Source organism: Emydura macquarii, unplaced genomic scaffold, assembly GCF_026122565.2.
Source record: "Emydura macquarii macquarii isolate MOO-44397 ecotype Brisbane River unplaced genomic scaffold, CSIRO-AGI_Emac_v2 contig_977, whole genome shotgun sequence".
In the NCBI taxonomy this organism is placed as follows: domain Eukaryota; kingdom Metazoa; phylum Chordata; order Testudines; family Chelidae; genus Emydura; species Emydura macquarii.
This window is the reverse complement of record NW_027131114.1, coordinates 178,439-204,643: the sequence shown is the minus strand read 5'-3', so window position 1 is coordinate 204,643 and position 26,205 is coordinate 178,439. Positions and strand designations below refer to the sequence as shown.

Sequence of the window (26,205 nt, the reverse complement as noted above, 5' to 3'; positions counted from 1 at the left end):
CAATGGCAGGAAACCCCCCTCCATCTCAACGGCAGTGGAGAAACACTGACAAGGTGACAGAAAGTTCTAGCAGGGGACAAGGTCTATAAAAGGGCAAAGCACCCAGCCTAACCTGAGCCATCACAGACAGGAACAGATAATCCGTGGAAAGGATTCTCACCACCCAGGACCCAAGAAGTCAGGTAATAACTGAAGGGATGTTCACTCCTTGTTGTGGGTCCTGCACCTGGAAGGGATATCCACTGTCCATTGTGAGTCCTGCCGCGCTTGCTTTTTAGTGACTAGAGATCTGTGAATAAATGTCTGGTTGTTTGTATTCTTTGGCTTCCTGGTGCTTTTGTCTTTAATTCATTCAGGACCTTAAAGTTTTGATGGACAGGCCTGGGTTCTTATGGATTCCCACCACCCACTCAGCAGTGTGTATCTGCTTTATTTTTCCCCCCTCTAACTTTAATTGTTGGTGTCTTCACTTCTCTGGCTCCTTTCTGGCAGGGGCACCAGGGCAGCTTAGGAAGAAAATTCTAAGCCCAGGGTAACTCCTACGAACTTGCCAGATAGTTGGAGCCTCCCAAGAAATAACGCAGACACACACCATCTATTCCACACAGCCCTTGTATTAACCAGCAGATAAATCTAACAGGGTCAAAAACAATTCTTAGGATCACCGGTGCCCATGCTGATCACACTGTGCATTTCCCCAGTCACAAGACCTGATGTAGCAGTTGTAAAATTAGTGTCCCATTGGTGCGTGTGCTTTGTTGGGGCCCTGGATGACCTGCGACCACAATATCTTCTGGGCAGTGGTTTAGCTGTGTGGCTTTCTGGATCCAGCACAGCCCCACAGCTCACCATTGGGATAAGGTGGTCGGTCCCTCTGCAGGGTTAAAAGGCAGCAGATTATTAAAATCCCCCAAATCCTTATTCCCAGGCTTGCAGACGCCGCCGTGCGGGGACTAGGGGTTCCCCAAACAGTTTCTCTGACTGACTGACAGACGGTGCACCCACACGCTCCGGGAATGATCCTCAGGTGCAGAGATGACTCTGGACTCCTCAGTCCCTGCAGAGGGGCTGGTCTCTGCTGTCAGGGATCCTCTCCATGCAGGTGTCAGGCTGCTTCTGGTCCCAGGATTTCCCCTCAACACCCAGGGGTGCAGGGCTCAAGGTGAAGGTTACAAAACTACACCAAGGATCCAAACTTCAGCCTCCCACCCCAGCGCCCGGCACACTCACCGCAGGCCGCAGCCCCAGCCTTGCAACCAGAGCAGAGCTTGCCATGAGGTGACTCTCCCTCCTAGGGAGCCGGGGGCTCACTCCGCCTGCTGGGGGAAGTTTTCTTAACAACGCTCTACAAACTGGGAGACACGTTGGAGCGGGAAGGGCTCAAGCTGAGGGGTCTTGCTTTCTGCTCCCCAGAGACCAGTGTGACCTGTCTGTACCTAAGGTAACCACCTGAAAATGCTAAGGTCAGGACAGGCTGTAAAAGGAGAGCAGATTCTCCCAGCACTGGTGGGTGACACTGAAGTCAGACTTCCCAACCAGTCACAAACAGTGCTTGTGATTCCCCACACTGGTTATCAAGATGCCAAAAGAAAAATATACACAGCCTCCTTTAGTGCAATCTCTGGCTCCCAAGCAGCCTCTAGGTCCAGTAAAGAGACCAGCTATTTAAAACTCTATGATCTTTACCAAAAAGGTTTCTCCTGACCCCAAAGGATCAGCCACAGTATCAGATCAATATAAGTTTAGATCTTACCCAAAATACCACGCTTACAGCCAATCCTTTAGTAACTAAAACTAAAGGTTTATTATAAAAAGAAAAACAAACCATAAGAGAAATGTTAAAGGATTAAAGCAATCAGATACATACAAATGATTTGAAAGTCCATATATATCAGGTTTCTAATAGAATTGTGGTGTTTTCAGGCTTGTATAGTCCCTCTGGTATACATCCAGTACCTGTAAGGGACTCAGTCCTTTGTTTCACAGCTCCAGTTCAGTTCAGTTGTAGATGAGTTGATCCAGAGGTAGGGGAAGACTGCCTGAAGACTGAAGGCAAAATGGATGTGGTGCAGCTGCCTTTTATGTCCTTTGCCATGCTGCTTGTGGAAATTTACAGGAATAAGATGGAGTCCAGGGTCACATGAGTAAGTCCTGGTGACTCATCAGGTAGATCCCTGACTTCTCCCCCTGGGCCACTGGTACCTGTGAATTTCTTAATGGGCCATTAAGCAGGCTAGTGCTGCAGCCATCCTGTCTGGGGTATCGCCCAGACAGAGCACAATTTGAAATACAAATATATCAACCATATCCATAACTTCCATTACACATATAACACATGAACATAAACATCATCTTACTTAGCACATTACAGCCTTTCTAACAGTACCTGACATGGCATATCTCATGAATTATGATTTTGACATATTGATGTTAAATAATACAATAAATGCCCCCCACCCCCTAATCCAGCCAGTGTCATAACCAGTTCTCAGGGGGGAGCCCTGCATGCAGGCCTGGGCTCAGCAGCTCCCACCCAGCCAGTCCTGCCCTTTTCCTCCCAGCTCCAGACTGCCCCCAAACTGGTCTCTCCTCTCTCCTGAGCTTGCAGGCAGGGGCATCTCCACCCCTATTAGTTGCTGGGCAGACTCTGGGTCTGCCTTGACTCCCACTCCCTGAGCTACCAGCACACAGAGCCTCAGGGATCTAGAGAATCTCCTTGGGGGTTACATTAGGAAATTGGGCCAATATAACTACATCACTCAGGAGTGTGAAAAATCCACAGCCCTGAGAGACACAGTTAAACCAACCTAAGCCCCGGTGCAGACAGCACTAGGTCGATGGGAGAATACCCCAATGACAGAACCACTGCCTCGCGGGGAGGTGGATTTACTGCACTGATGGGAGAACCCTTCCCATGGTTGTAGGTAGCGTCTTCACTGTAGTGCTCCAGTGGCACAGCTCTGCCGCCGCAGTGTTTGAAGGGCAGACAAACCATGATTTGTTATGCTCTGTGGGGCTTGTTAGAGGCTTGCTGCTAAAAATCACCAGACTTTCCACCTGCCCTGGACAAGCTCCTCAGCATTTCCATGTACCCCTCCTCCCCGAGTCCAGCTGGGACCAGACCAAATGGACGGGCGGCTTCCGACTCATTACGCTTTGGCCAATTGGAAGGTGCATTGGGCTGGGAAACAGGAGGCCTTAAATTCTGCACTCCTCTCTACTACTGATGGGTGCTAGTTATTCTGTGCCTGGCACAATTCTCATGTGGCAGCGTAAAGTGTCACAGGGGAAGAAGGAAGGAAGGAGCTCACCTTGCCAAGAAACACATTTTAGAAAGAGTGTGACTCCCTCAGGCCAGGTGTGGGCCAGCCGGATTCACTCCCTGACAGAGCAGGGAAGGGAGCTCTGCCTACTAGGAATTCTTAACCAAAACTGCAGGATATGAGAGGAGTCTGGACTCTGAAAAACAGAGGCAGCAGCAGGAGCTGTGCTGCTCAAGGAGTGCCGGGCGAAACAGCACCTTGAAAAGAAGGTGCTGGGTTTGGCCCCACAGCCTGGGGCTTGTCTCCCACCAGAGATTTTGGTCTTCCCAGAAAGGCAAAAGATTTTGATCACATGTGGGGCAGCTAGTGTATGGGAAACGGGGCTGAAAGCAACTGAATACAAAAACTGGTGACTTAAATACCAACATGTCCTTTGAAAGAATCGCTGTGTCTCTGGGTTCCTTTTTCCCACCATTCTGTGGCCACCAGGTGGTCCTGGCCCACCAGGGAGAGCCTGGCAACACCTCCTGATTGAGTAAAACCTTTCATCCCACTGAGAAGTTACACAAGCGGAGCAAAGGAACCCGGCTCTAACAGGGCAGATCCAAGTCTTAACAGACACCAAGCCAAGCTGCCTTTCAAAAAGAACTTCCAAATCTTTGTGCTTGACTATGATGTCCGTAATATGGGGCTATCCATGCACATGTAATCTCCTGTTTCTAGTGGTGAATGTGTTGAGGATAACAGCCTACTGCTGCTGCCAGGTGTTATAGTTATTTCTTTATATCAAGTGGGAAAGGGCTGTGCTGCTATGATGTAAGATCAAGGTTCAGACCTTGGTGATGATATCTGGGAAATGACAATTAAAAAAAAGTTTATTTTTTAAAGTCTAGAAAATTACTTACCAAAAAAATCCACTAATGAACATTATTTACAAGGATTATTGTGATACTGGGGCACATTGAGCATCTGCAACATTCCTGCTACCTGCCTTCGGGTCATCATAGCAGTGCACCGGCACCACTCTAGTTAAAGTTGCATCATAACATCTGATTTCAGGTTGACTTTTATAAGACCTCTCAATGTGACATGGTTAGTCACATCTGCTTGAAATTTAGTGTGCCTCATGAGGGTGCAGGGTAGGGTTAGTGACCTAAACGCGGAGTCATTACAGCCAGGGGTTCCAAAGATATAAGCCCGGGGAGGGGAGGGAGGAGAAGCCATTTTAAGAAAAAGTTTCTACATGGATTTTTTTGCAGAGAGTTTGAAATCAAACTACAGGTGTCAGGTGGGTCAAAATGGTCTCAATCTGTCAAAATTTGCCTGGCACCAATAAAAACCTTGGGAAGGGGCCCAAATTGGTATTTACCAAATTAGTATTTAAGAAAATGTAGATTTCTTACAATGTGAATGTGCCAAGACAGAAATATGGCTAGAGGGTTTCCATTCCCGCCATTGTATGTGCTGTAACCTCAACCCTTGAAAGTGCTCTAAACCCGGACGGTTACTCGAATTGCTTCAATATTTGATATGCCTCATGGGAGGAAGGGGTAGCATTAGTGATCCCAATTTGGGGTCTTTCGATCAAGAAGATCCTGAATTACAGGCCCCCCCAAAAACAGTTTATTCCTCCTGCCTTGTACTGTTCAACTGACAAGTGTGTGTGTGTGTCACCGAGCCACGTGTGCTGCTGTGTATAGTTAGTAAAAGGGTCACCTGGCCCCACTGCTCCCCTGTGATTCCTTCAGGCTGTAACTTGAATGTAAAGTGCAAAAGATGCAAAACCCTCAGTTTCTGGGCTCTGAGCCAACCGGCTGGATTAATACAAACCAGGTGAGTTCCCCTCGCACCATCCCCAGCTCCTTCCAGAACAGGGAAGGGAGGAAATGCTGCATCATCACTGCCACTTGGACAAACGCCCTGAGCCAGAGACCTCCTTGCAAACTTCCCTCGGCCCAGCAGCCCTCAGCCCTCCTCCCTCTCCTCAGCGCCCCCTTATACTGCCCCTCCCCCAGCACCTCTTGCCCCTGCCCCTTCCCCCAGAAACCCCTGCCTCCTCCCCTCAACACTCCTCATTGCCCCTTCCCCTGGCGGGTGCAGGGGTGCAAAAACTTTATGGTGCTTTTTGCTGGTGCTGCTTTATTTTCTCAGCTGGATAAAGCTGTGTTCGATGGTGCTGCAAAGAGGGGGAATTATTGGGTACTGTAACACGGGGTCTGGTCCGGCCCCGCAGTTGTGGCCCTTCTTCGGGCCCTGGCTCGGAGGAAGGCCACTGCACCTTCCTACAAGGGGCATGTTAACTGTGGCTATGAGTCTGGTGCCCCGGCCCTGAGGCAGGGCAGGGCAGGCAAGCAAGCAGTGTCCTCGAGTCACTTTCTGGGGGGCAAGGATAAGGGGGGAGGGGAAGGGAGTGGAGGATGATGCAGGCCCACTCAACTCCACTGCATCCCAGCCCAGTGCCCTAACAGTGGCAAAGGCATTGACACTAAGTCGGCAGGGCTCCTGCCGCAACACGCCAACGGGGCTTGCCCCTGTCTCAGCCACAGCTATGGCTGCCCCTGGGCTACTTCCTCCCTGTATCCCCAGGTACCTGTATCTGTGGGATCCTTGGTGTCACTGGAGTAGACTGCCCGCGGCAGGCTCGCCAATCCCTCTATGTCCACCGGCGGCAAGGCGGGAAGCTCCTCTGCAAGGGACAGCTCCTCCCGGTCCCAGAACTCAGGGGATGGCTCAGCCTCAGGCAGCTCCTCCAGGTCAGGTCCAGCCTCAGGGGAGACCTCCCAGCCCACTGGCTCAGGGGGCTTGGTCCAGTCACTAGGGCCTACAGGCTCAGCCCAGTCCTGGGGGCCTGTAGGCCTTGGCCAGTCTAGGGAGCCCAGGGGCACTATCCAACCCTTAACGGTTGGTTCCTTGGGCCACTTCCAGAGTCTTCACCCCAGGAGGCACTCACTTGACAGTGGCAGCTGTAGCCCAATTCAGCTTCTCCCTCTCTGAGCTGTGGGGCCTGCTTCTTATAGTCTCAGCCTTGGCGGAGGCTCCGCCCTCTGGTGCTGGATTGGTCGGCAAGCAGAACCTATCCCTAGCCAGCCTCCCAGTTGCCAGGCAGACTGGGCGGCTGGCCCTTTTTCTGTCCAACACCACGGTTGTGGCCCTTCTTCGGGCCCCAGCTCGGAGGAAGCCCACTGCATCTTCCTACAGGCACACAGTGATCCATGGAGAGCAGGAAGAGCAGGCTCCAGGGGTGGCAGTGACACCCTCTGCGCTGGCATCCACATCAAACTGTCCCTGCCAGAAGATCAGGCCCATCCCTGCAGCCCTGTGGCTGGAGGTGTTTCTTTAAGAGGAGTTTCCTCCCAGCCAACCAGCCAGTGACACAGCAAACTGTTACTTTAGTTTAGTTCAGTACTTTCCTTTACATTTTCGATGTGTGTGGAAGTGGCAGGGGGGCCGGGCGCTGGGCCTGGTTAATGGAGTCTCATGTAACAAATAATGGTGAGGAGTCTGGTCTCACCCTGTGGTTTCGTCACTCCCTGGGCAGAACGGATGCCGCAGCCTCGGTAAGTGAAATGGGGGCTGATGGTGCCAACTCTCTGTGGCGAAGGGGCCGGGGGTGCTAGAGACCCCGAGGGCCCCGGGAAGAGACAGACACAGCTTCAAACAAAGCTTCTTTCCAGGTTCTGGGTCCCCAGCTCCCCGGCTCTGGCTGAGGCGTCCGGTCACGCAGCACTTGTCCTGCAGATGAGCTGCTGCTACCAACGGGCCTCGCTGAAGGGATTGTCAGGGAGAAACTGGCACCTCCTGAGTCTGATATAAACCTGGCTGTGGAAATGTCCCTGCAAATTCAGAGATTTCTCTGTTCGTTTGAACACAGACCGGGACGCTGGCGCAGCGCTGGCCTCCCGCCCTTTCTTTCACTTCTCCGCTCTCTGCAGTGATGTTAGACGCTACTTGGCCAGCAATCGCTGGGTGTAGTTTTCTTCTTGTGATGATGATGTGAGGCAGGGGGAGGAGTTTTCATTTCTTTGTGTTTCTTTCTCCCCCATCATCACCTTTGTTGGTAAATCACTAACCTGAGGTTCAAGAATAAGGGGGTGAAAGAGAAGAAGAGAAAAACCTTGGTCCAGTGAATCCGTCCCAGCCCCACCTGAGTCTGCAGGGCCAATGTTTCTTCCAGGGCAGGGAATGCTTCATCTCCCCCCAGAGCTCTGGAGTCTAGGGGAGGCTGTGAATCTGCATCCTGGAGCCTTAGTCGGGCTCCCTTCCTGGCCAATGTTGGCCTCTCTGGGGCAACACTGGCCCTAGCGGCTGTCCTCGTCTAGGGAAAGTCACAGGCACAGTCTGTTTCCTGGGAGGATGTTACACCACAGCACAGCCTGGCAGGGGTTGCACAACTGGGTGCAGCATGAGCCCTGAGTTACTCTAAGGGCTGGTCTAAACCAGAAAGTTGGGTCAGCCCAGCTACATCGCTCAGGATGTGGTTAAGCTGACCTAAACCCTAGACCTAGTCTGAACTGCCGGCGGCCCTCGACGGGAGATACACAAGCACGTACTGTAGCTTGCATATCTGTGTTCAACTTACTTACGTTCCCTTACCGCTGCGTCCCCATGGTGCTGCGTTGTCAGTTGATGCTGCCTTACACTTTTCCAAGGAGCAGATTTATTGCATTCACCGGAAAGTACTTCCGGGATCGAATGAGCTGGTCTCCACTGTGTGTAAAATACATTGTGTAAGCCAGGTGTCCAAGCCACTGACAGTCACTGGGCTGGATTCCCAATTATTCTGCTTGTTGCTTTTAGCCATGCTCAGGCATCGGCAGGAACTTAGCATAACTAGGCAAACTGTGAGGCGGTGGGAGGTGAGATAGAATCATAGAGTTGGAAGGGACCTCAGGAGGTCATCTAGTCCAACCCCCTGCTCAAAGCAGGACTAACCTCAGCTAAATCATCCCAGCGAGGGTTTTGTCAAGCCACAGCTTAAAAACCTCTAAAGATGGAGATTCCACCACCTCCCTAGGTAACCCCTTCCAGTGATTCACCATCCTCCTAGTGAAAAACTTTTTCCTAATGTCCAACCTAGACCTCCCCCACTGCAACTTGAGACTGTTGCTCTTTGTTCTGTCATTTGCCACCACTGAGAACAGCCTAGCTCCATCCTCCCTGGAACCCCCTTTCAGGTAATTAAAGGCTGCTATCAAATCCCCCCTCATTCTTCTCTTCTGTAGACTAAACAAGCCTAGTTCCCTCAGCCTCCCCTCATAAGTCTTGTGCTCTAGCCGCCTAATCATTTTTGTTGCCCTCCGCAAGACTCTCTCCAACTTCTCCACATCCTTTTTGTAGTGGGGGGCCCAAAACTGGACACAATACTCCAAATGCAGCCTCACCAATGCCGAATAGAGGGGAATAATCACTTCCCGCGATCTGCTGGCAATGTTCCTACTAACGCAGCCCAATATGCTATTAGCCTTCTTGACAACCAGGGCACACTGCTGACTCATATCCAGCTTCTTATCCACTGTTACCCCCAGATCCTTTCCTGCAGAGCTGCTGCCTAGCTCGTTGGTCCCCAGTCTGTAGCTGTGCATGAGATTCTTCCGTCCTAAGTGGAGGACTCTGCACTTGTCCTTGTTGAACCTCATTAGATTTCTTTTGGCCCAATCCTCCAGTTTGTTTAGGTACTTCTGTATCCTATCCCTACCTTCCAGGGTATCTACCACTCCCTCCAGCTTAATGTCATCTGCAAACTTGCTGAGGGTGCAATCTATCCCATCCTCCAGATCATTAATGAAGAAGTTGAACAAAACCGGCCCCAGGACCGACCCCTGGGGCACTTTGCTTGTGACTGGCTGCCAGCTAGACATGGAGCCATTGATCACTACTCGTTGAGCCCTATGCTCTAGCCAGTTCTCTGTCCATTTTATAGTCCATTCAGCCAACCCATACTTCTTTAACTTTCTGATAAGAATACTGTGAGAGACAGTATCAAAAGCTCTGCTAAAGTCAAGGTATATCACGTCCACCGCTTTACCAACATCCACAGAGCCCGTCTCCTCTTCATAGAAAGCAATCAGGTTGGTCAGGCATGACTTTCCCTTGGTGAATCCATGTTGACTGTTCCTGATCACCTTCCTCTCTTCCAAGGGCCTTAAAATGGATTCCTTGAGGACCTGCTCCATGATTTCTCAGGGATTGAGGTGAGGCTGACCGGTCTGTAGTTCCCTGGATCCTCTTTTCTCCCTTTCTTGAAGATGGGCACTATATTTGCTTTTTTCCACTCATCAGGGACCTCCCCCAATTGCCACGAGCTTTCAAAGATAATAGCTAATGGCTCTGAAATCACATCAGCCAACTCCCTCTGCACCCTCTGGTGCATTGCATGTGGCACCATGGACTTGTGTATGTCTAATCTTTCTAAATAGTATTGGACCTGTTCCTTCAGCACTGCGGGATATTCACCTCCTTCCCATTCTGTGGCACCAAGTGCAGCGGTCTGGGAGCTGACCTTGTCAGATAGTGAACACATGAAGTGGACTTGACCCTGCGTTCTCTCAGGGCAGATGCTGGGGCAGATATCTGTGAAAAACAGGATGTCTGGGTATATTTTAGGACTGCGTCAAAGGGGAAATTATTGCTAGACTTATAGCTTAAGGCTGCTAGTTTAAAAAATATTTTCTTTTAGTGAAATGTCTCTGTAACTCCTGAGGGGTAGCCGTGTTTCTCTGTATACAGCAAAAACAATGACAGTCCTGTAGCATCTTAAAGACTAACACATTTATGCAGGCATAAGCTTTTCTGGGCTGCAACCGACTTCATCAGATGCATTAATTGGAAATCACAGACAGGAGGTATATATATACATCCAAGGGTAAGAAATAACAATGGGGAGGGCAAGTGCTAACAAAGTCAGTTCAGTTAGGCTAGATGAGGCCTATTCACAACTGTTGATTAAAAGGTGAGAATGTGTGAACAGTGACAATTACTTCTTGTAATGAAAGAAGCATTCCAAGTCCCTATTCAGATCCAGTCTGATTGTGTCAAGTTTGCATATGAGTTCCAGCTCTGCAGTTTCTCACTGAAGTCTGGTTTTGACTTTTTTCTTGAAGAATGGCAACTTTCAAATCAGCTACAGAGTGTCCTGGGAGATGGAAGTACTCTCCGACTGGCTTATGGATGTTACCATTTTTTGTCTGATTTGTGTCCATTTATTCTTTTGCGTAGTGACAGTCTGGTTTGACCAATATACATGGGAGAGGGCATTGCTGGCACATGATGGCGTATATTACATTAGTAGATGTGCAGCTGAATGAGCTCCTGATGGTGTGTCTGATGTGGTTAGGACCTGTAATGTCTTCCATGCCCAAGAGAACTTCATCTTTGACAAACCTTCTCAATAGACATACTAGAAGCAGTATTCTGCAAGATTTCTCATTGCAAACAAGCTCCAGAAGTAAACTGGAGATGTATAAGTATCTTTTTTTGTTTATACTATAGGGAAGCAGGCAAAACATATCTTTAAATTCGTTAACATTACTGAAGACAGTCACAAAGATGACTATGAAAGGGTTCTGGTTTTGTTTCATTCATACTTTATATCTCAGGGATAAGTGATTTATAAAGAGCATGTTTCCACCAGAGAATTCAAGAACCCAGGGGAAAATACTGAATCTCTTATAAGAGGTTTGCATGCATTGGCTAAAAACTGTGATTTTGAAATGCAAAACATGAAAATATCAGAGAGAGGGTTATTTGATTTCACAAATAAAAATCACTCACAGTGGCTACAGTTGAAGACAGACTTAACAATAGCCACAGTTATACAGACAGCAAAACAGTCTAGACTAATCAAACAGCAGAAAAAAAAGGCAGGGACTGGAAAAAAAACGAAAGTAGCCTAAAAACTATAAACAGACACTTGAATGTTTAAAAGATATCATAGAACACTTGAGGAAAGGAGAGGGAGCTTCCAGCCAAAGAGGGACAAATTCCAGCCTATGTGCACAAGGTATGGGGCGGGGGAATGATATCCCAAGAGATGATACATGTCCAACCAGAGGTGCACAGTGTAATAAGTGCACAAAATATGGACATTTTGCAGCTGTTTGCTGCACCAAAGCAGTCAGGGAGTTGACCCATTACAGACAATCAAGAGCCATTATTTCTGCCGTCTATCACTTGTGATTGCACAGCTCCAGTCTGGAGAGTGAAACTGAATATTCATGGCAAGACTATTGACTTTAAAACGGACTGAGAAGCTGACATCACAGTCCTCTGAAAAGGAATTTACAATGACCATCACCCCCTCCCAGAGCTGAAGTCACCTGACACAGCTCTGACTAGCCCTGGAGGTATTCTGAACTGCATGGGCCTGTTTAGCACAGAAACAACTTATAAAGACAAAAGCTCTGCATTCAGAGTGTGCAGGGTCAAGAGACCACAGACAAATAGCGTTCTCAGCTGCAGCATGGCAGCTGTCATTAGTGAGAAAGGTGAAAGAACATGATGGAATATTTGGTGATACCAGACTTTGGAAAGGAGATCCAGCACAAATAACCTTAATAGACAATGATGAACCATACCGTGCAGCTGCACCTCACAGGATTCCTATTCCATTACTTCAGAAAGTGGAATCTGAGATGAACAGATTCTCATAATGGAGAAAGTCTCTGAGCCGGCTGCATGGTATTGTAAGGCCCTGCAGGTCTAGAACCGAGGCCTGCAATGCAGCTGGCATCTCTATGCTGCCACCCATCAGCAGTTGTAACCAACTTGTTTTCCACTACGTGACCCACTGTGGACACATGCCATGGAAAGTACGGCCTCCATGGGTCTGACAGACAGCAGTCTCCTGGCTCCTGACTGGCTCCCCTCCCTATATAAGCCCAAGGGACTTTCCAGGAGGCATCCAGGCAACAACCAGATCTCCTGTAGCTGCCACAACCCTTCCTGCTCTGGAACTTCTGGCTTCAACCTCAGCTTAATTTTGGCTTCACCGCCTGGCCCAGACCTTGAAACCTGAGTCGGATTCTGAACCTTGGTATCGACCCTGGCCTGGAACCTGACTACAAACTCCTCTGCCACTCCCAGCCTCAGGTTTGACCCTGCTCTGACCCTCGGTCCTGACTTCCCTTGTCAGGATCCTGACAGATGTTCCCCAAAGATACCAGTTATAAAGAAAAAGAGGATGATACAAATCTCTGTGGATCGTAACAGACTTAATGAAGCAGTTGTGAGAGAAAAATGGGATGACTTCCTCCCAGTGTCTGGAGGAGACAAAGTGAACAGAGCTGCAGTGTTCTCCCAGCTGGAGACTTTGAGCCGATTCTGGCAAATTCCTTTCGCCAAAGAAAGTCCTCAGCTGACTACATCTGTCACACCCTGGGGGAAATTTTGCTTTGGAAGGTTGTCTTTTGGCATTACCGGTGCAGCTGGTATTCCCCAAAGACAGGTTGCAGAACTGTTAATGGGCACAATGGAACTGTAGCTTTCATGGACGATATTCTGATCGATGGGTCTTCAGTGGAGTAACACAACAAAATCCTCAATGAGGTGAAAGCAGCTGTGATGCTGGAGCGTTTCCAGTGTAGACACAGCATAACACGTTACCTAAAGCTCTGTGTCTCTCAGCGCACACCCACACTGCAGCTGGAGATGGGGTTCCCAGCACAGGCAAACAAATGCACTGGCTCTGCTCGCGCTAACATGTCACAAAGAGCAGTGTATCTGGCAAGAGCACAGGCCATGGCTCGGGCTAACTGCCCCAATACATCCCCAGGGGTGCAGGTGGGATGTATGCAGCAGGGAGCCCGCGCTGCCACCTCTGCTATCCCAACTACAGTGGTATTTTCAGTGCACTCTAGCATGTCTGTCTACCTACCCCCGCTCTGGGAAGCTCACTTCCAGCTGGAGTGTAGACATATCCTTAGAGTGGGTTAAATGTTGCAGATCTCAGGGGGCACAGAGACGTGGTCACCCCGGAGTTCATCCCCAACATGCCTGCAGCGTTGGTGCAGTGAGGTTGGGTCGCTGATGTAAAATCCCCACGACCAGGCACAAATTTGGTGATTTCCCTGTGATCAGAAAACCTCACCTGGCACAGACGTGGCTGGGAGATGGAGCCATTTTTTCCTCCCCCACCAAAAAGTGGCCGTTCATACTGCACTCAGAGACCTTGCCTGCCCCGGCTTGTTCTCCTTCATGCGCCCCATTCACATTCATATATTCATTTGTTTGATAATAGCACCTAAAGGCCTGAACCAAGATGGGGTCCCCCTTGTGCCGGGCACTGGACACCCCAATAGTGGGAGACTGTCCTTGCCCTGGAGAGATTATCACAATCTAAATCAGTGGTTCCCAACCTGTGGCCCAAGGGCCAAAAGTGGCCCGTGGAGTCTTTTCATGTGCCCAGTGCTCCCCTCCCGCTGGCTGCAGAAGGGAGCCGCCATCTAAGGACTCAGGTGGAGCGTGTTACCGCGGGGCTACAAGACCGGTGCAGGCTCCTTGTTACAGCCAAAGGGACGAGAGATCAGTGCACCCCTCCCCCTGGCTAATGCAGTGATTCCCCTTCCCCCTAGCTGCAGAAGGGAGCCATTGCTCAGGTATCCAGGTGTAGTGCAGGGTGGTACAGGACATGTGCAGTTTCCCTGCTGCAGCCAGGAGGACGGGAGATCAGCAGGGAGGCAGCCTCTGCGCTGAACTCCTTCCGTCTGGCTGCAGTGGGGGTTGAGAGGTGCCACAACTGGTGGAGCAGCCAGAACCTACCATGCATCGAACCAGCTCTGAGCCAGGGCAGACGAGGCCGATGGGGGAAATCCCTTCCCTGCCCGTGTGTGTTCGGCAGCAGTGAGGCGTGTTCCCTCCTCCCCACTGCTCGTGTCCCTGTCCCTGCGTCACACTCACTCTCTGTCTGGTTTGTTATTTCTCCTCTTCCCCAGGCCAAGCTGCGATGAGGGGGAGGGTTTCCTTGTTCTTCGCCGGCTCCACAGTGACGTTCATTCTGCTCGGCTCCCTCGCTCTCTACTTCGCTCTGCAGGCTCACAGGCTGGCATCAGGTAGGAGCTCCGGCCCCTCGCTGGGTTTGCTGCCCATTGCTATTGATGTTCATCACCGTCCTTCTCGCATCACGGCCTGGTCTGATAACCCGCCTCTGCTCCACCCGCCTGCTGTGGCTTTGCTCTTTACACAACAACGGCCACATGGAGACACCACAGGGCACAGCTGGGTGAACCCCAGGAACCATGTCTGCTATCTATACACAATGTTGTCAAGCCTAGATAAACACACACTGCTGCTCTGAGTGGAGGTGTCTAAGACATAGAACATGGTGAGCACCACTATAGGGCTCACAAACTGTTTAAAGGGCCACTATCCAATTCCTATACACTGCACTGCCGCACCATACAAGTCGCAGATCAGAGTCTTCAGACACAAACAAATCATGAATCCCCCGACTCTTTGGTTATGAAAAAAAACCCACAAGTCATTCATAATGCACTAGGCACATCCCACTAGACTGAAAGCTAGACCTCATCTCACACTGAGGATGTGAGGATATCTCTGGCTTCTTAATCTGTGCCTGTATATCACTCCACCCCTGGGGCTCCCTCCACACCTACTTGGGCATTTTGGTTCCCTCCTGCTTTGGTTTCCATTCTGCTAATTTAACCAGCTCTCTCTGTCGCTCTCAATGCTGAGTCTCTGCCCAGAGGCCCCCTTTCTGTGCAGTTCCACAATGGCCAGTTCTCTGCCCCCTGCAGTTTTCTATCTGCCTCCTTCTCCCTCTCCATTATCTGACCTCTGACTTTGCCTGTGTAATGATGATGATCTATTTTCACATCGTTACACCTTGCAACTCCTACACCATCCTACACCCATCGGGGAGGCCCCCGCACTGAAACTCCTCGGTGTATCGGAGAACCAGGCCCCCGAAAATCCACTATATCCCGAAAATCTCTATATATAGACATATCCACTATATATCTGAAAATTCACCCTATACCCAGAGTGCCCCTAAGAGGTTTTGAGCCCTATTGAGAGATACTAGGGACAGTGTCTAACATTCACCTGTGAATTCTGGGTGACAGACACTGCAGCCACATGCGGTATTTTGAGGACTATTGAATTAACATGAATGTTCAGTGGGTTTTTTGTATCCCTTTTATAATTAGTATCTATATGTGCTATATGTAGCTGTGTGAGTTCGGGATTGTAATCTATGCCATGGGGGAGGGTTGCCTCATCTACTCAAGGATCTACAAACTATGGGGGGTAATTACTTCTGGGACAGGTAATAGTTTTAGATAAGTACTGTAAAGCATGAAGGATTCTTTCTCCAAGAATCAGGCAGCACACACAATACTGAAGGGGTTTATTCACGGTACCGGGAAGTCAGAGAAATCAGCTTCAGCTTTCTGATGTTACAGTGATAAATTATATACCCTTTCTTATCGATTACGTAATACATTTTAAATTCTTTATCTATTCATTTACAAATACAGACATTGTCCCATCTACAGAGAACAACCGTGATAATGGTTGTTAAATACATACAGAGACACTTTTAATCACTCTACTTACATCCAGACTGCTAAGGTTACACCCGGTGGTGGGGGGGGGGAGTAGGGTGGAGGGAGAAAACGGGGGGGGGGGGAATCTTTACAGATAGGTGGCAGACAGACAGAAACACAAAAGCAAATGTGGTGTTCTTATCAAAATTAGAATTACAAGAGGACATCTGGCTTCCTGGGTCATCGGATGTTTGCATGGGCCATTGTACAACTTGTTAGTTGAAAAGTCTCAAGCCTTACAGTACCACCCCAGGAAAAATTGCTTAAACTAGTTCAGACCAGGTCCCAGAAGCCAAAGAAAACAAAGATTTTTGGTATAAACCCTTGATTTATACTAACCAGAAGCCTGGGATCTTGGGGTACAAACTGACAGGACCCATTAATCAAGAGAGCAAATCCTGAGAGAAGCACCTGAAAGACTTTAGACCTTCCCAAAGAGTTCCATGTGCCAGATGAGAATCCTTTGGCATAAGTGTAACATGTTCAGACCTTTCATTGGTTTATGGTAACTTTTCTCTTGTCAGGCTTTTGTCATTAAATGTTCTATGCTGTTGAAGACCTTTTTTGTTAGTGGTAACTGCTGGCACACACTGATTTTAGCCCTGACAGAGAAAGCAAAGCGCAGTGGTCAGGCCTGCTGGGAAAACCACAGTGAATTGCAGGGAGGCTGCACTCCTAAAACACATGTGGAGGGAGAGGGACGTGGGTCCCTGCCCAGGGAGAGGTGATGGCTGGAGGCCTGAGCCCTAAGGGGACAATCCTTGAGCAGATCATGGAGGGTTCAGAAGTTCAGTTACCCAAGCCAGTGACTCTCTGCACTCATAGACATGACTAGGGCATAGCATGGGTGTGTTCACTTCTAGCGCAGGATGCTGTCTTACTGTGAGTCTTAGAGCTGAATTAAGTCCACCCACAGCCCCTCGCCGATTTAATTTCCATTTGTCATTGCACATTTCACAGCACAGTTCACAGTGACAGGACCTGACCGTCCAATCACCGCCTCAGTAGGAGGGGAGGCCGTCCTGCCCTGCCACCTCTCCCCCAGGATGAGCGCTGAGAAAATGGAACTGAGATGGTTCCGATCCCGGTTCTCTGCAGTCGTGCACTTGTACCGTGATGGGGAGGATCAGTATGGAGACCAAATGCCGGAATTTCGAGGAAGAACTGAGCTCTTGAAAGACGACATCATCAATGGGAGTGTTTCCCTGAGAATACACGATATCCGGCCCTCAGACGAGGGACAATATAAATGTTTTTTTCAGTCCAGTGTCTCTTTTGAAGAAGCTTTATTGGAATTGAAGGTGGCAGGTCAGTAACTTGTTCTGATGCTTTGACCGCTAAATAGGGTAATAAATGGAGTCAGGGAGTCACTCGATTTTTCTGCTCTGGTTAAAGTTGATTCTAGTTTACTGATTAACAATCTGATTTTCTAAGTGCTCTAAAATCCACACACTTACACAAATTGTCTTGAAAGTTGCTGTGCTTTGTTGGAGTCTGGGGTAGAGACAGTGGCCCAAATCTGAGGTCTTTCGAGCAAGGGTTAATGAGATCCACAAACACCCCTAAAAAGTTAGGTGATATTAACATGTGGTTATTACAACCGCTTTTGTGCACACCTGGGGCCAAATAATACTGATTCTCCACACTGATGTCACCAGTTGGGACTGATTTCTACTCGTGTCTGGCACCCACAGGGTAACATTGGTTGATACACAGTGTGCTGTAGCTCAGAGCCTGGTCTAAGAGTAGGACAACTAAAGAGCTCCCCCATAGGAGAGGTAAAGGCAGGAGGTCTGACAGCTGAAGGTGCTACCAGAGAGACCAGAAAGTGGACAGAGGTGCAGCTAGTTCTATATCTGTGCCATGAGGTTCAGGTCAAGTATAGCAAACAATTCATCTACACTCAAACACTGAGCCTACGCCACACAAACCACCCCTGACACGCAAAATGTTACCAGTCTACACAACTCAGCACTGAAATGAGGCATGATTGATCCCTGAAGCTACACCTGCACGTCTCCGCATGTCACAGGGACAGCTCTGCCAGTGCGCTCCAGTCAGTACAGTTACACCGAACACAGGGAATGTAGCTGGAGGGTGTTCAGATACATGCTGGAATCCAAATCTGTGGAGCACAACACGGAGAGCAGCACCTTCTCATAGTCCTACCTCGTGTCTCTTTATTCACTGACAAAAATCTTAGTTAACACACAATTAAGGCTGCCCGGTGGGATCTCCTGCCCTTCCAAAATGCTTAGTTCAGCAAAACTCAAAGCTCAGCAAATAGAGAGTGAAGGTACACATACACACAACCTTAACTCTGCCCTTTTTGAGCAATGACCCTATAGATTGACAGCACACGTACCCGCCCTCTGCCTGTGCAGATAGTGCACGTCACTCAGGGAATAGGGCCCATGATAAACGTAGCACAGAGTCAAACGCCTTCTCTGTGCTAAGGGAAAACTTGTTCTGAGGTGAGATGAACAGGAGATACTTATACCTGTTCTCCATTTAACACTTATAATACCCACCAAAAACTGCCCTGCACTTGTTCAATATTACAACTCTGTCACCCCCGTTAGCAGCCCATTCAACCTTACACACAGGATTTCATGTAATACAATATTTTCACTTATCCATCATCAAACACACAGACAGCTCTCGAAGTCCCCCTCACTGCCGACAAACCACACAGCAAGCACACCCCTGTGCCCTTCTGCTGACACAGCCTATACACCCACATACACCTCTTTCCTTTGATCAGACATGTTGCATGTCTGAATTTAATAACAACTCCAGAGTGCCCAATAACTGCTAAAATGGAATTATTTAATCCAAGACTATTAAACAGCAATGCTTCAATACTATACAGGATACAGAAAGAATAGATACATTACCACCCTTGGTGTAAGGTAAAGAGAGGGTCTCTCTGTCTCTCCCCTCTGTAACTGCTGGGATGACAGCAATTTCCACTCCCCAGCCTAGATTTCGAGCCCGCTGCCTTTTTTAGGGTCTGAGACAAAGGAACTCCTTTCTGGAGGGAAAAATTCTTCCCATGATTAATTTCGCTATATGTTATGTTTTAACATTTTAATTTATCTCATTATTTATGGAATTTCCTTTATGGAATCTTTAGGTTACATGATTGAGAAGTGAAAGGATTTTCTAATCAATTCATTATTAATTGTAACCTTTCTGCCATGTGGAGTTGGTAGTGACAAAGGCCAGGTTCAATATGTAGGCATTCATTTTTAACAATACAACACAGAACGGGCTGTTGGGGTTTCCCACTCCCCAGTGCTAAGAGATCCGGGGATATTCTCAGTTCCTCACCCAGTAGGGGAGAGCTTTTGCCGATCCTGGCATGGAGCGGGGAGGGAAAGGGGAGGGAGAAGGACTCAGATTCCCCTAGAGGGAAAGCCCCCCAGTTCCCAGCTCAGATGATGGGAGTAGGAAGAGAAGTTCAAACACCCACAGAAGGGCAAGTTCTGTACCCAGCCCTGGTGAGTGTGTGTATGTGTTGGTGGGAACAGACCCATAGATGGGCAGTGGTGCCCAGATCCCAGCACACACATTGGAGAGCAGCTCAGACACACCAGGGGGCCAAGGTTGCAAATTTGGCTCATGTGGGGGGCAGGGAGGGGGCAGAGAGGTAATCCCAAGACCTGGTACACATGGGAAGAAAGAATGTGAGGCTGACAGGAGTCTCTTCCTATTTTCCAAAGCCCTGAAAGTCTCACACCTTCCTGGAGAGCATCCTCAGTCTTCTCTCTTTGTTCACTGAACAGGGAAGGCTCCATATACCCCATCCCTTCTCCATGGTGGCAAGTTTCACCTCTCTAGGATCATCTGTGTGAAATTTCCAAACAGCCCAAAGCCTTCTCTGAGCATTCCCCCTGGCACCGCAATAACAAAATCAGTTTGAATTCACCCTTTGGTAAATTGCAAGTCTCTAATTTCAGATTAAGATAATTTTATTTCAATTTAGCTCATCCCTGTCCTCTCGCCCCCCAAGTGTGGTCTGTGGGAGGCATTCCCTTAGCCCTGTATGTGCTTGTGTTTAATGTTTGTGTTTCTGTTTTGCTGAGAGTGTTTTCCGGCTCTCAGAGCTGTCAGTTTTCTGCAGCCAACTTCTGCACTCTGGAAGGATATGAGGCTCTGCCAAGCAACATCAACTCCCCTGTAACAAGGTTTTTTTGTTAGCAAATTAATTTAAGGCTTGTCTACACATACATCTGCACTGGTTTCCAGAAACTAGTGCAAACCCCTGTGTGGACATTCTTAAATACATTTGGAAATGGCTTATATCAGTTTAGCTTGAGTCGATTCGCTCCTGATTAAGAGTGTCCACACAGGAGTTTGTACTGGTTTAACTAAACTGGAGCAAGTTGGCGCTAATTCTACTGTATATCAAAATAGGAATGTGGCCAGATTAATTGAGCAACCACAGTTGTGGACTGACATTTAATTATTGCTTTATTAAGAATGTTTTTAAGTAATAATTTGTCTCATTACTGGGCGCTGTAGGGTCATCACAAGTCCATTCATTTCTTCTGTAGGTTTGGGCTCTGCTCCTGCCATCTCTGTGGAGGGACAACAGGACGGAGGGATCCGGGTTGTGTGTCGATCATCTGGATGGTACCCAGAGCCCGAGGTGCTGTGGAGAGATCTCCAGGGGCAGCTCTTACCATCAGCCTCTGAAAACATATCCCAAGAGGCCAATGGCCTGTTTCAAACAGAGGCTTCCATTGTTATGACAGAGGAGTCCAACCAGAAAGTGTTCTGCGGTGTCAGAAACCCCCGACTCAACCAGGAGAGGGAGTCAGAGATTTCCATAGCAGGTCAGTGCCCGTCCAAGTCGCACGTGGCTAGACTGAGATGGTGCAAACATAGTTGGAGAGTATTTATTGGCCTGAACCATCAAGATACTTAGCACTTCCTGTGAAGTCCTGAGCAGCCTCAGTTCTCTGTGACTCCAGTAGGAGCCGAGAGTGTTTAGCACCTTGCAGGATGGGATGGTGCTGGCCAGATTTTCATAACAGCTCAGCACCCAGCAATCCTCATTCTTCTCAGTGCGGGTGGGGGAAGGAATTCTCCTGTGTGCTTGTGATGTATTGGGTGGACTGTGCTGGAATTGCTCTTAGCCTCCTGCTCACCATGAAGCCCGGCCCCTCTCCATGGCTCCACCCCCGCTCCTCTTCCCCCAAGGCCCAGCTCCCTGGCCATGCTGGAAGCTGGAGCCAGGCCCTGGTAAGAGCCGCCTAGGGAGCCTGGCCACTGTGGGGAGCCCCGGACCCTCCACCTGCCCTGGTCGTGGGATGGGGGACCCGAGAGCAGCCTCCAGACTGCGTCCCCCGCTCTGGCATGTGCCACCCATGGCAGGTGGAGGGTCCGGGGCTCCACTCAGCATCCTGGGTGCCATGGCCTGGGTCCAGCTTCCAGCCTGGCCAGCGGGTGACTCGGCCTCGAAGGGAAAAGGAGGAGCTGGGGTGGGGCCATGGAGAGAGGCCAGGCCTCATGGTAAGGGGAGGCTAAGAACAATTCCAACACAGTCCTCTTAATACACCACAAGAATCCCCATCCCTACTCCGAACATGCACCTCCCATGAATTAACTATGTTCAGTAAGAAGATTAAAGCCTGGACATTCATTGGCTTAATAATAAAGCACAAAGGAGCCACCTCTCACTGTGTATTTCCCTGTGAAATTCTTTTTACAGTGTCACCGTAGCCACAGTATCCTGCCTTTATTTTGCACGTGTTTGCTCCCAAGTCAATGACCCTTTCTTTCTCTTTCTCTTGCAGAGCTGTTTTTCCCAAGAGTCAGTCCCTGGATGGCGGCTCTGATGGTGATCCTGGCTCTCCTGGCTGTTCTCATTGTCCTGGCCAGGTGCTGCTTCTAGAGGCAACACAGAGCACAAGGTGAAGTAACAAGAGCGGGGAGTTTGATGTGTAAAAGAGAGAAGTAGTGAGATTTAAAAACAAAAGCAAAGATACACGGATTAAGGGGTTTTGATTCAATGTTCGGAAAAGTTTCAGGCAACAGGAGCTGGGCTGAGGTTGAAGGAGGAACTGAATAAATTATAACTTCATGTCTGAAATGTGAAGTGCCAAGTGCACTCACCCCTTCAAATCTCATGAAGGGATTCCCAGCCAAATCTGATTCTGAACTATTCTATGGGGATCAGCATTGCTCAGGGTGAAACATCCATGTCAGGCTCAGTGAGCTGCACTTGAAGCTCTGACATACATAACTTGGCTGTTTGAAGGAAAAACAGTGTGCGATGTAGGAGGCATGGGGGTTTCTCAGGGCCCAGTTCTGCCCCTCAGTCTGTGCATGCACACACCCCTCTCCCTGCCCAGAGAGGTGAGTAGGAGCTGCAGATGGGCAAAGTCGTGAAATGGAAAGGTTAGCAGTGACCTTGTCTACACTGAGGCTACGTGTATATTATAAAATTATGTTGAACTAAGTTATAGCAGCATTCAGCTGTCACTGTTATTACGTCCCTCGTGTGTATGCACAATACACTCCATGTGTCAGCAGTGCACGTCCTCAGCAGTAGCGCTGGTGTCGATGCAGCGTGCAGTGCTCTGTGAGTAGCTCTTCCACTGTGCAACTGACCGCCAGCCAGTGCAGGGTGTTTTGGGAAGCTTTTGCAACGCCTGAGGGGATGAAACGAGTCACTCAGCGGTGACTAAGAGCATGGGTTCAACTGCCCATACTGCAGCGTTCTCCATCCCATGATTGCATCTGTACCCCGTAATCTTTTGTGCCTTTTTCAAAATCCCCACAAACCTGCACGTCCCTCCTCACTGCCCACCATCTCTGACAGATGCATGAAGCCTGCACAGCTCCACACTATTGTCATGAGCATTGCAAGCACGGGGCACCTGATCCTGCAGTGTTTGCAGAGCTACAAGAGGAGCCATAGGGAACATGATAATTCCTCGGAGGTTAGATTGCCATGGGACACAGATAGAAACAATTCAAGGTTGTTGGTGGCATTCACAGAGTAACTACAGATGATGGAGCACTGGTTCTGCGCCCAAGAAACTAGCATTGACTCGTGGGATTGCACTGTCCTGCAGGTGTGGGATGACGAGCAGTGGCTGCAGAACTTTTGGATGTGCAAGGTCACATTCCCAGAACTGCATGCTGAACTCGCTCCAGCCCTCCAGTGCAGGGACTCCAGAATGAGAGTGCTGACAATTGAGAAGTGAGTGGGGATCGCACTGTGGAAACTTGCAATGCCAGATTGATACTGGTCAGTCAGGAATTTGGAGTCAGAAAATCCACCGCAGACGCCATTGTCGTGCAAGTGTGCAGGGTCATTCATCACTTCCTGCACTGCAGGGCTGTGACTCTCAGCAATGTACAGGACATGATGGATGGATTTGTAGCAATGGGGTTCCCAAACTGTGGTGGGGCAATAGATGGCACGCATATCCCTTTTTAGCATCAGTCCACCTTGCCACAGAACACATCATCATAAAGGGCGACTTTTCTATGATGATGCAAGTGCTGGTGGATCACCACTGCTGTATCAATCAATTATTCATCTTTATTAGCTTGCAAGACGCTTTATTAACATCACTGTGGGCTGGTCAGGAAACATGCATGACACATGCATCTTTAAGAACACAGGACCGTTCAGAAAGCTTCAATCAGGGATTTTCTTTTTCAACCAGGGGGTTACCATTGGGAATGGTGAAATGCCAATAGTGATCCTGGGAGATCTTGCCTATCCCTCCATCTCATGACTTTTGAAGTCATACACCAGCCACCTTAAGAGCACCAAGGAGTGCTTCAACTAGAGGCTCAGAGGGTTCAGGATGACAGTTGAATGTGCCTTTGGTTGTCTGAAGGGTCCTAGTGTTGTCTACTTACGCGATTGGATCTTAGTGAAAAAATAGCCCAATGGTTATAGCTGCCTGCTGTGTCCTGCATAACATCTGTGAAACAAAGAGGAGAAAGTTTCTGCCAATGTGGAGGGTGGAGGTGGAGCAGCTGTCTGCTGAATTTAAACAGTCAGATACAAAGGCTGTAAGAAGAGATCAGCGCAGAGCTATATGGCTGAGGGAAGCTTTGAAAGACCATTTGAACAGAGAGCCAGAGTAGCATGTGTTGCTGTAGTGTGGTCTACCTGGTCATGCTCTTTTGTAGCCTGGTGTGAATCTTATAGTGAGTGCTGTGTGTGTAGGAATATAACATTGACATGTGGAATGTTGAGGGGCGGTGCAGGGATGTCCCAACAGTGAGTTGTCTATGGGAGGCAGAGAGAGCCAAGGCAAGCATGGGATTCTTAGACCTACAGGTCTATCAGAGTCCACAGAATCTCAGGGTATGTCTAGACAGCTGCTGCTGTGTGCATTGATGCAGCGGCATCAATTGAGTGGGTCGGTGTAGACCCGCTCAGTCGATTGGAGAGCACTTTCTGTTTGACTCAATTAGTCCACCTCCTGGAAAGGTGAAAGGCAGCGTTGACGGGAGGGCGTGTCCCGTCAATGCAGCACCGTGAAGACGCCGCGGTACATCAACATAAGTACATCGACAGGAGATACACAAGCTACATTACGGAGCTTGTGTATCTCCCATTGACCGGCGCCACCAGTGTAGACTATCCCTTAGTTTGCTTCCTGAGAAGCCCATTATGTCCAGACGCAGCTCCCTTACCTTTTCCTGCTTGGACGCCCAGGCCTTTCTCCTCTCCAGTCTTTCTTTCTCCATTCTTTCCACAAGGGTGATCCTCCAGGCCCTGGTCTCATTCTCTGACGCAGCACAGGATTTCAGCTTCTGCTGGAACATGTTAATCTGAGTCCTCTTCTTTCTTCTCCTTATCTGGCTTAGACGTTCCATTGGTGTGGAGGGGGAGATTCTCAAGGCCACAATAGCAGCAGCTGCAGATACTATACACCGAGGTACCATTGTCAGTGATTTCAAGTCAGAAATCAAAACGTAGAAAACTGAACTCACTCCCTTCATCCTCACAAGTTGTAAGCACGACATTCTCACGTTTCCTTGGGACTGTTGTAGCCAGGCACCAGTCACAGCACCCGCCATGGTGAGAATGGCCCTCCGGGAGAGGGGTTGTGGAAATGAGGGGAAGGATAGCTTACATGCGTGTGTATTTATGTGTAGGGCAATGGAACTGAACGCTGGCAACGTTTTCCACAGGCAGGGGTGATTTTAGCTGATATCTCACTCCTGAGGGTAACAGAGGGAGAGAGCACAGCTGCTGATATCCCAGTGCTGCCTGTGCCCATATACTGCTAGCCTGTGTATTGCAATGGTGCCTGCTTAAGTGATCCTGAGTGACATGGGAAAGTGTCCTACCACAGCAGAAGATATAAGGCAACCCTCCGCAGAAACCTTCAGCAGAGGATTGCAGAGTACCTCCAGGAAAGTTTCATTGAGATCTTTATGGAGTATTCATGGGACATCTCAGTGCACATAAATAAACTGTTCTGCGTGGCTCCCTGTCCTCACCCCCCACCTAACTCTAGAGGGAATGAAAAGCTGATAGCAAGTCTACCTCTCTTCATTGTTTCAGTACCTCTTCTTATACAAGTAAAAAAGAGTAAATGTGTCCTGCTCTTGGGGGTTCCATCCCTGCAATTTCAAAGCAAACTGAACACTTACCAGAGTTTCCTTCCCCTGCATCAGGCTTGCCCATGCTTGACTGTTAGGACTGGCTGGACTGGGTTGGAATCAGGTCCTAGAATCAGGTCCTGGCTCACTGCATAGCTGGATCCCCCTGTCACTTACCCCCTGTATTCCTCTTCCTTCTCCATCTCCTCCTCCTCACTGTTCTCAGAAGGGGCCTGTGTGACTTGGGCTCCTCTGAAGTATCCAGAGGGCTCTTAGAGATGGACGTGGGGTCTCATTCAAGAATGACATGTTTGTAAAAGCGACAGGGCTGCGGCTTCACAAGACAGCGATTGTTAACCTCTCTTGCCTTCTGGTATGCCTGTCGCCTCTCCTTGGCTTTCACGTGGCACTGCTGCTGGTCCCTCTCATAGCCCTTCTCCTCCACGCTCTGAGAATCTGTTCCTAGATGTCAACATTTCTACCGCCGGATCATAGCTGTGCCTACACCACCTCTTCTCCCCACAGACCCAGGAGAGCCAACACTTCCTGTGTACTCCAGGCTAACCGACATGGTCAGCTGGGCAGTTGCTCACAACAATGGAGAGCTGCTAGGAGAGCTCTCTAAGCCAGATGCCCAGAAAAAGGAAATTAAAAAATTCCTGGGGCTTTAAAGGGGAGTGGCAGCTTCCTGCCCACCTGGCCCCTAGGCAGCAGTGGACCTCACAGTAGTGACCAGAGTAGTCACTGTGGGGCATTGTGGAACAGCTCCTGGAGGCCAGTAACAGTCAATATAA

At 49.2% G+C, this 26,205-nt stretch overlaps 1 protein-coding gene across 1 annotated transcript in view; it reads left to right on the top strand.

The window, feature by feature from the left end:
- Nucleotides 1–14,202: 14,202 nt before the first annotated feature.
- The window catches only part of LOC137150612 (butyrophilin subfamily 1 member A1-like), an 89,416-nt gene continuing 77,413 nt past the window's right edge, over nucleotides 14,203–26,205 (top strand). Inside the window, exons 1-3 of the mRNA XM_067544565.1 lie at nucleotides 14,203–14,308; nucleotides 16,784–17,131; nucleotides 20,383–20,664. Of these exons, the coding sequence (XP_067400666.1) occupies nucleotides 14,203–14,308; nucleotides 16,784–17,131; nucleotides 20,383–20,664 (736 nt within the window). The remainder of the gene's footprint in view (nucleotides 14,309–16,783; nucleotides 17,132–20,382; nucleotides 20,665–26,205) is intronic.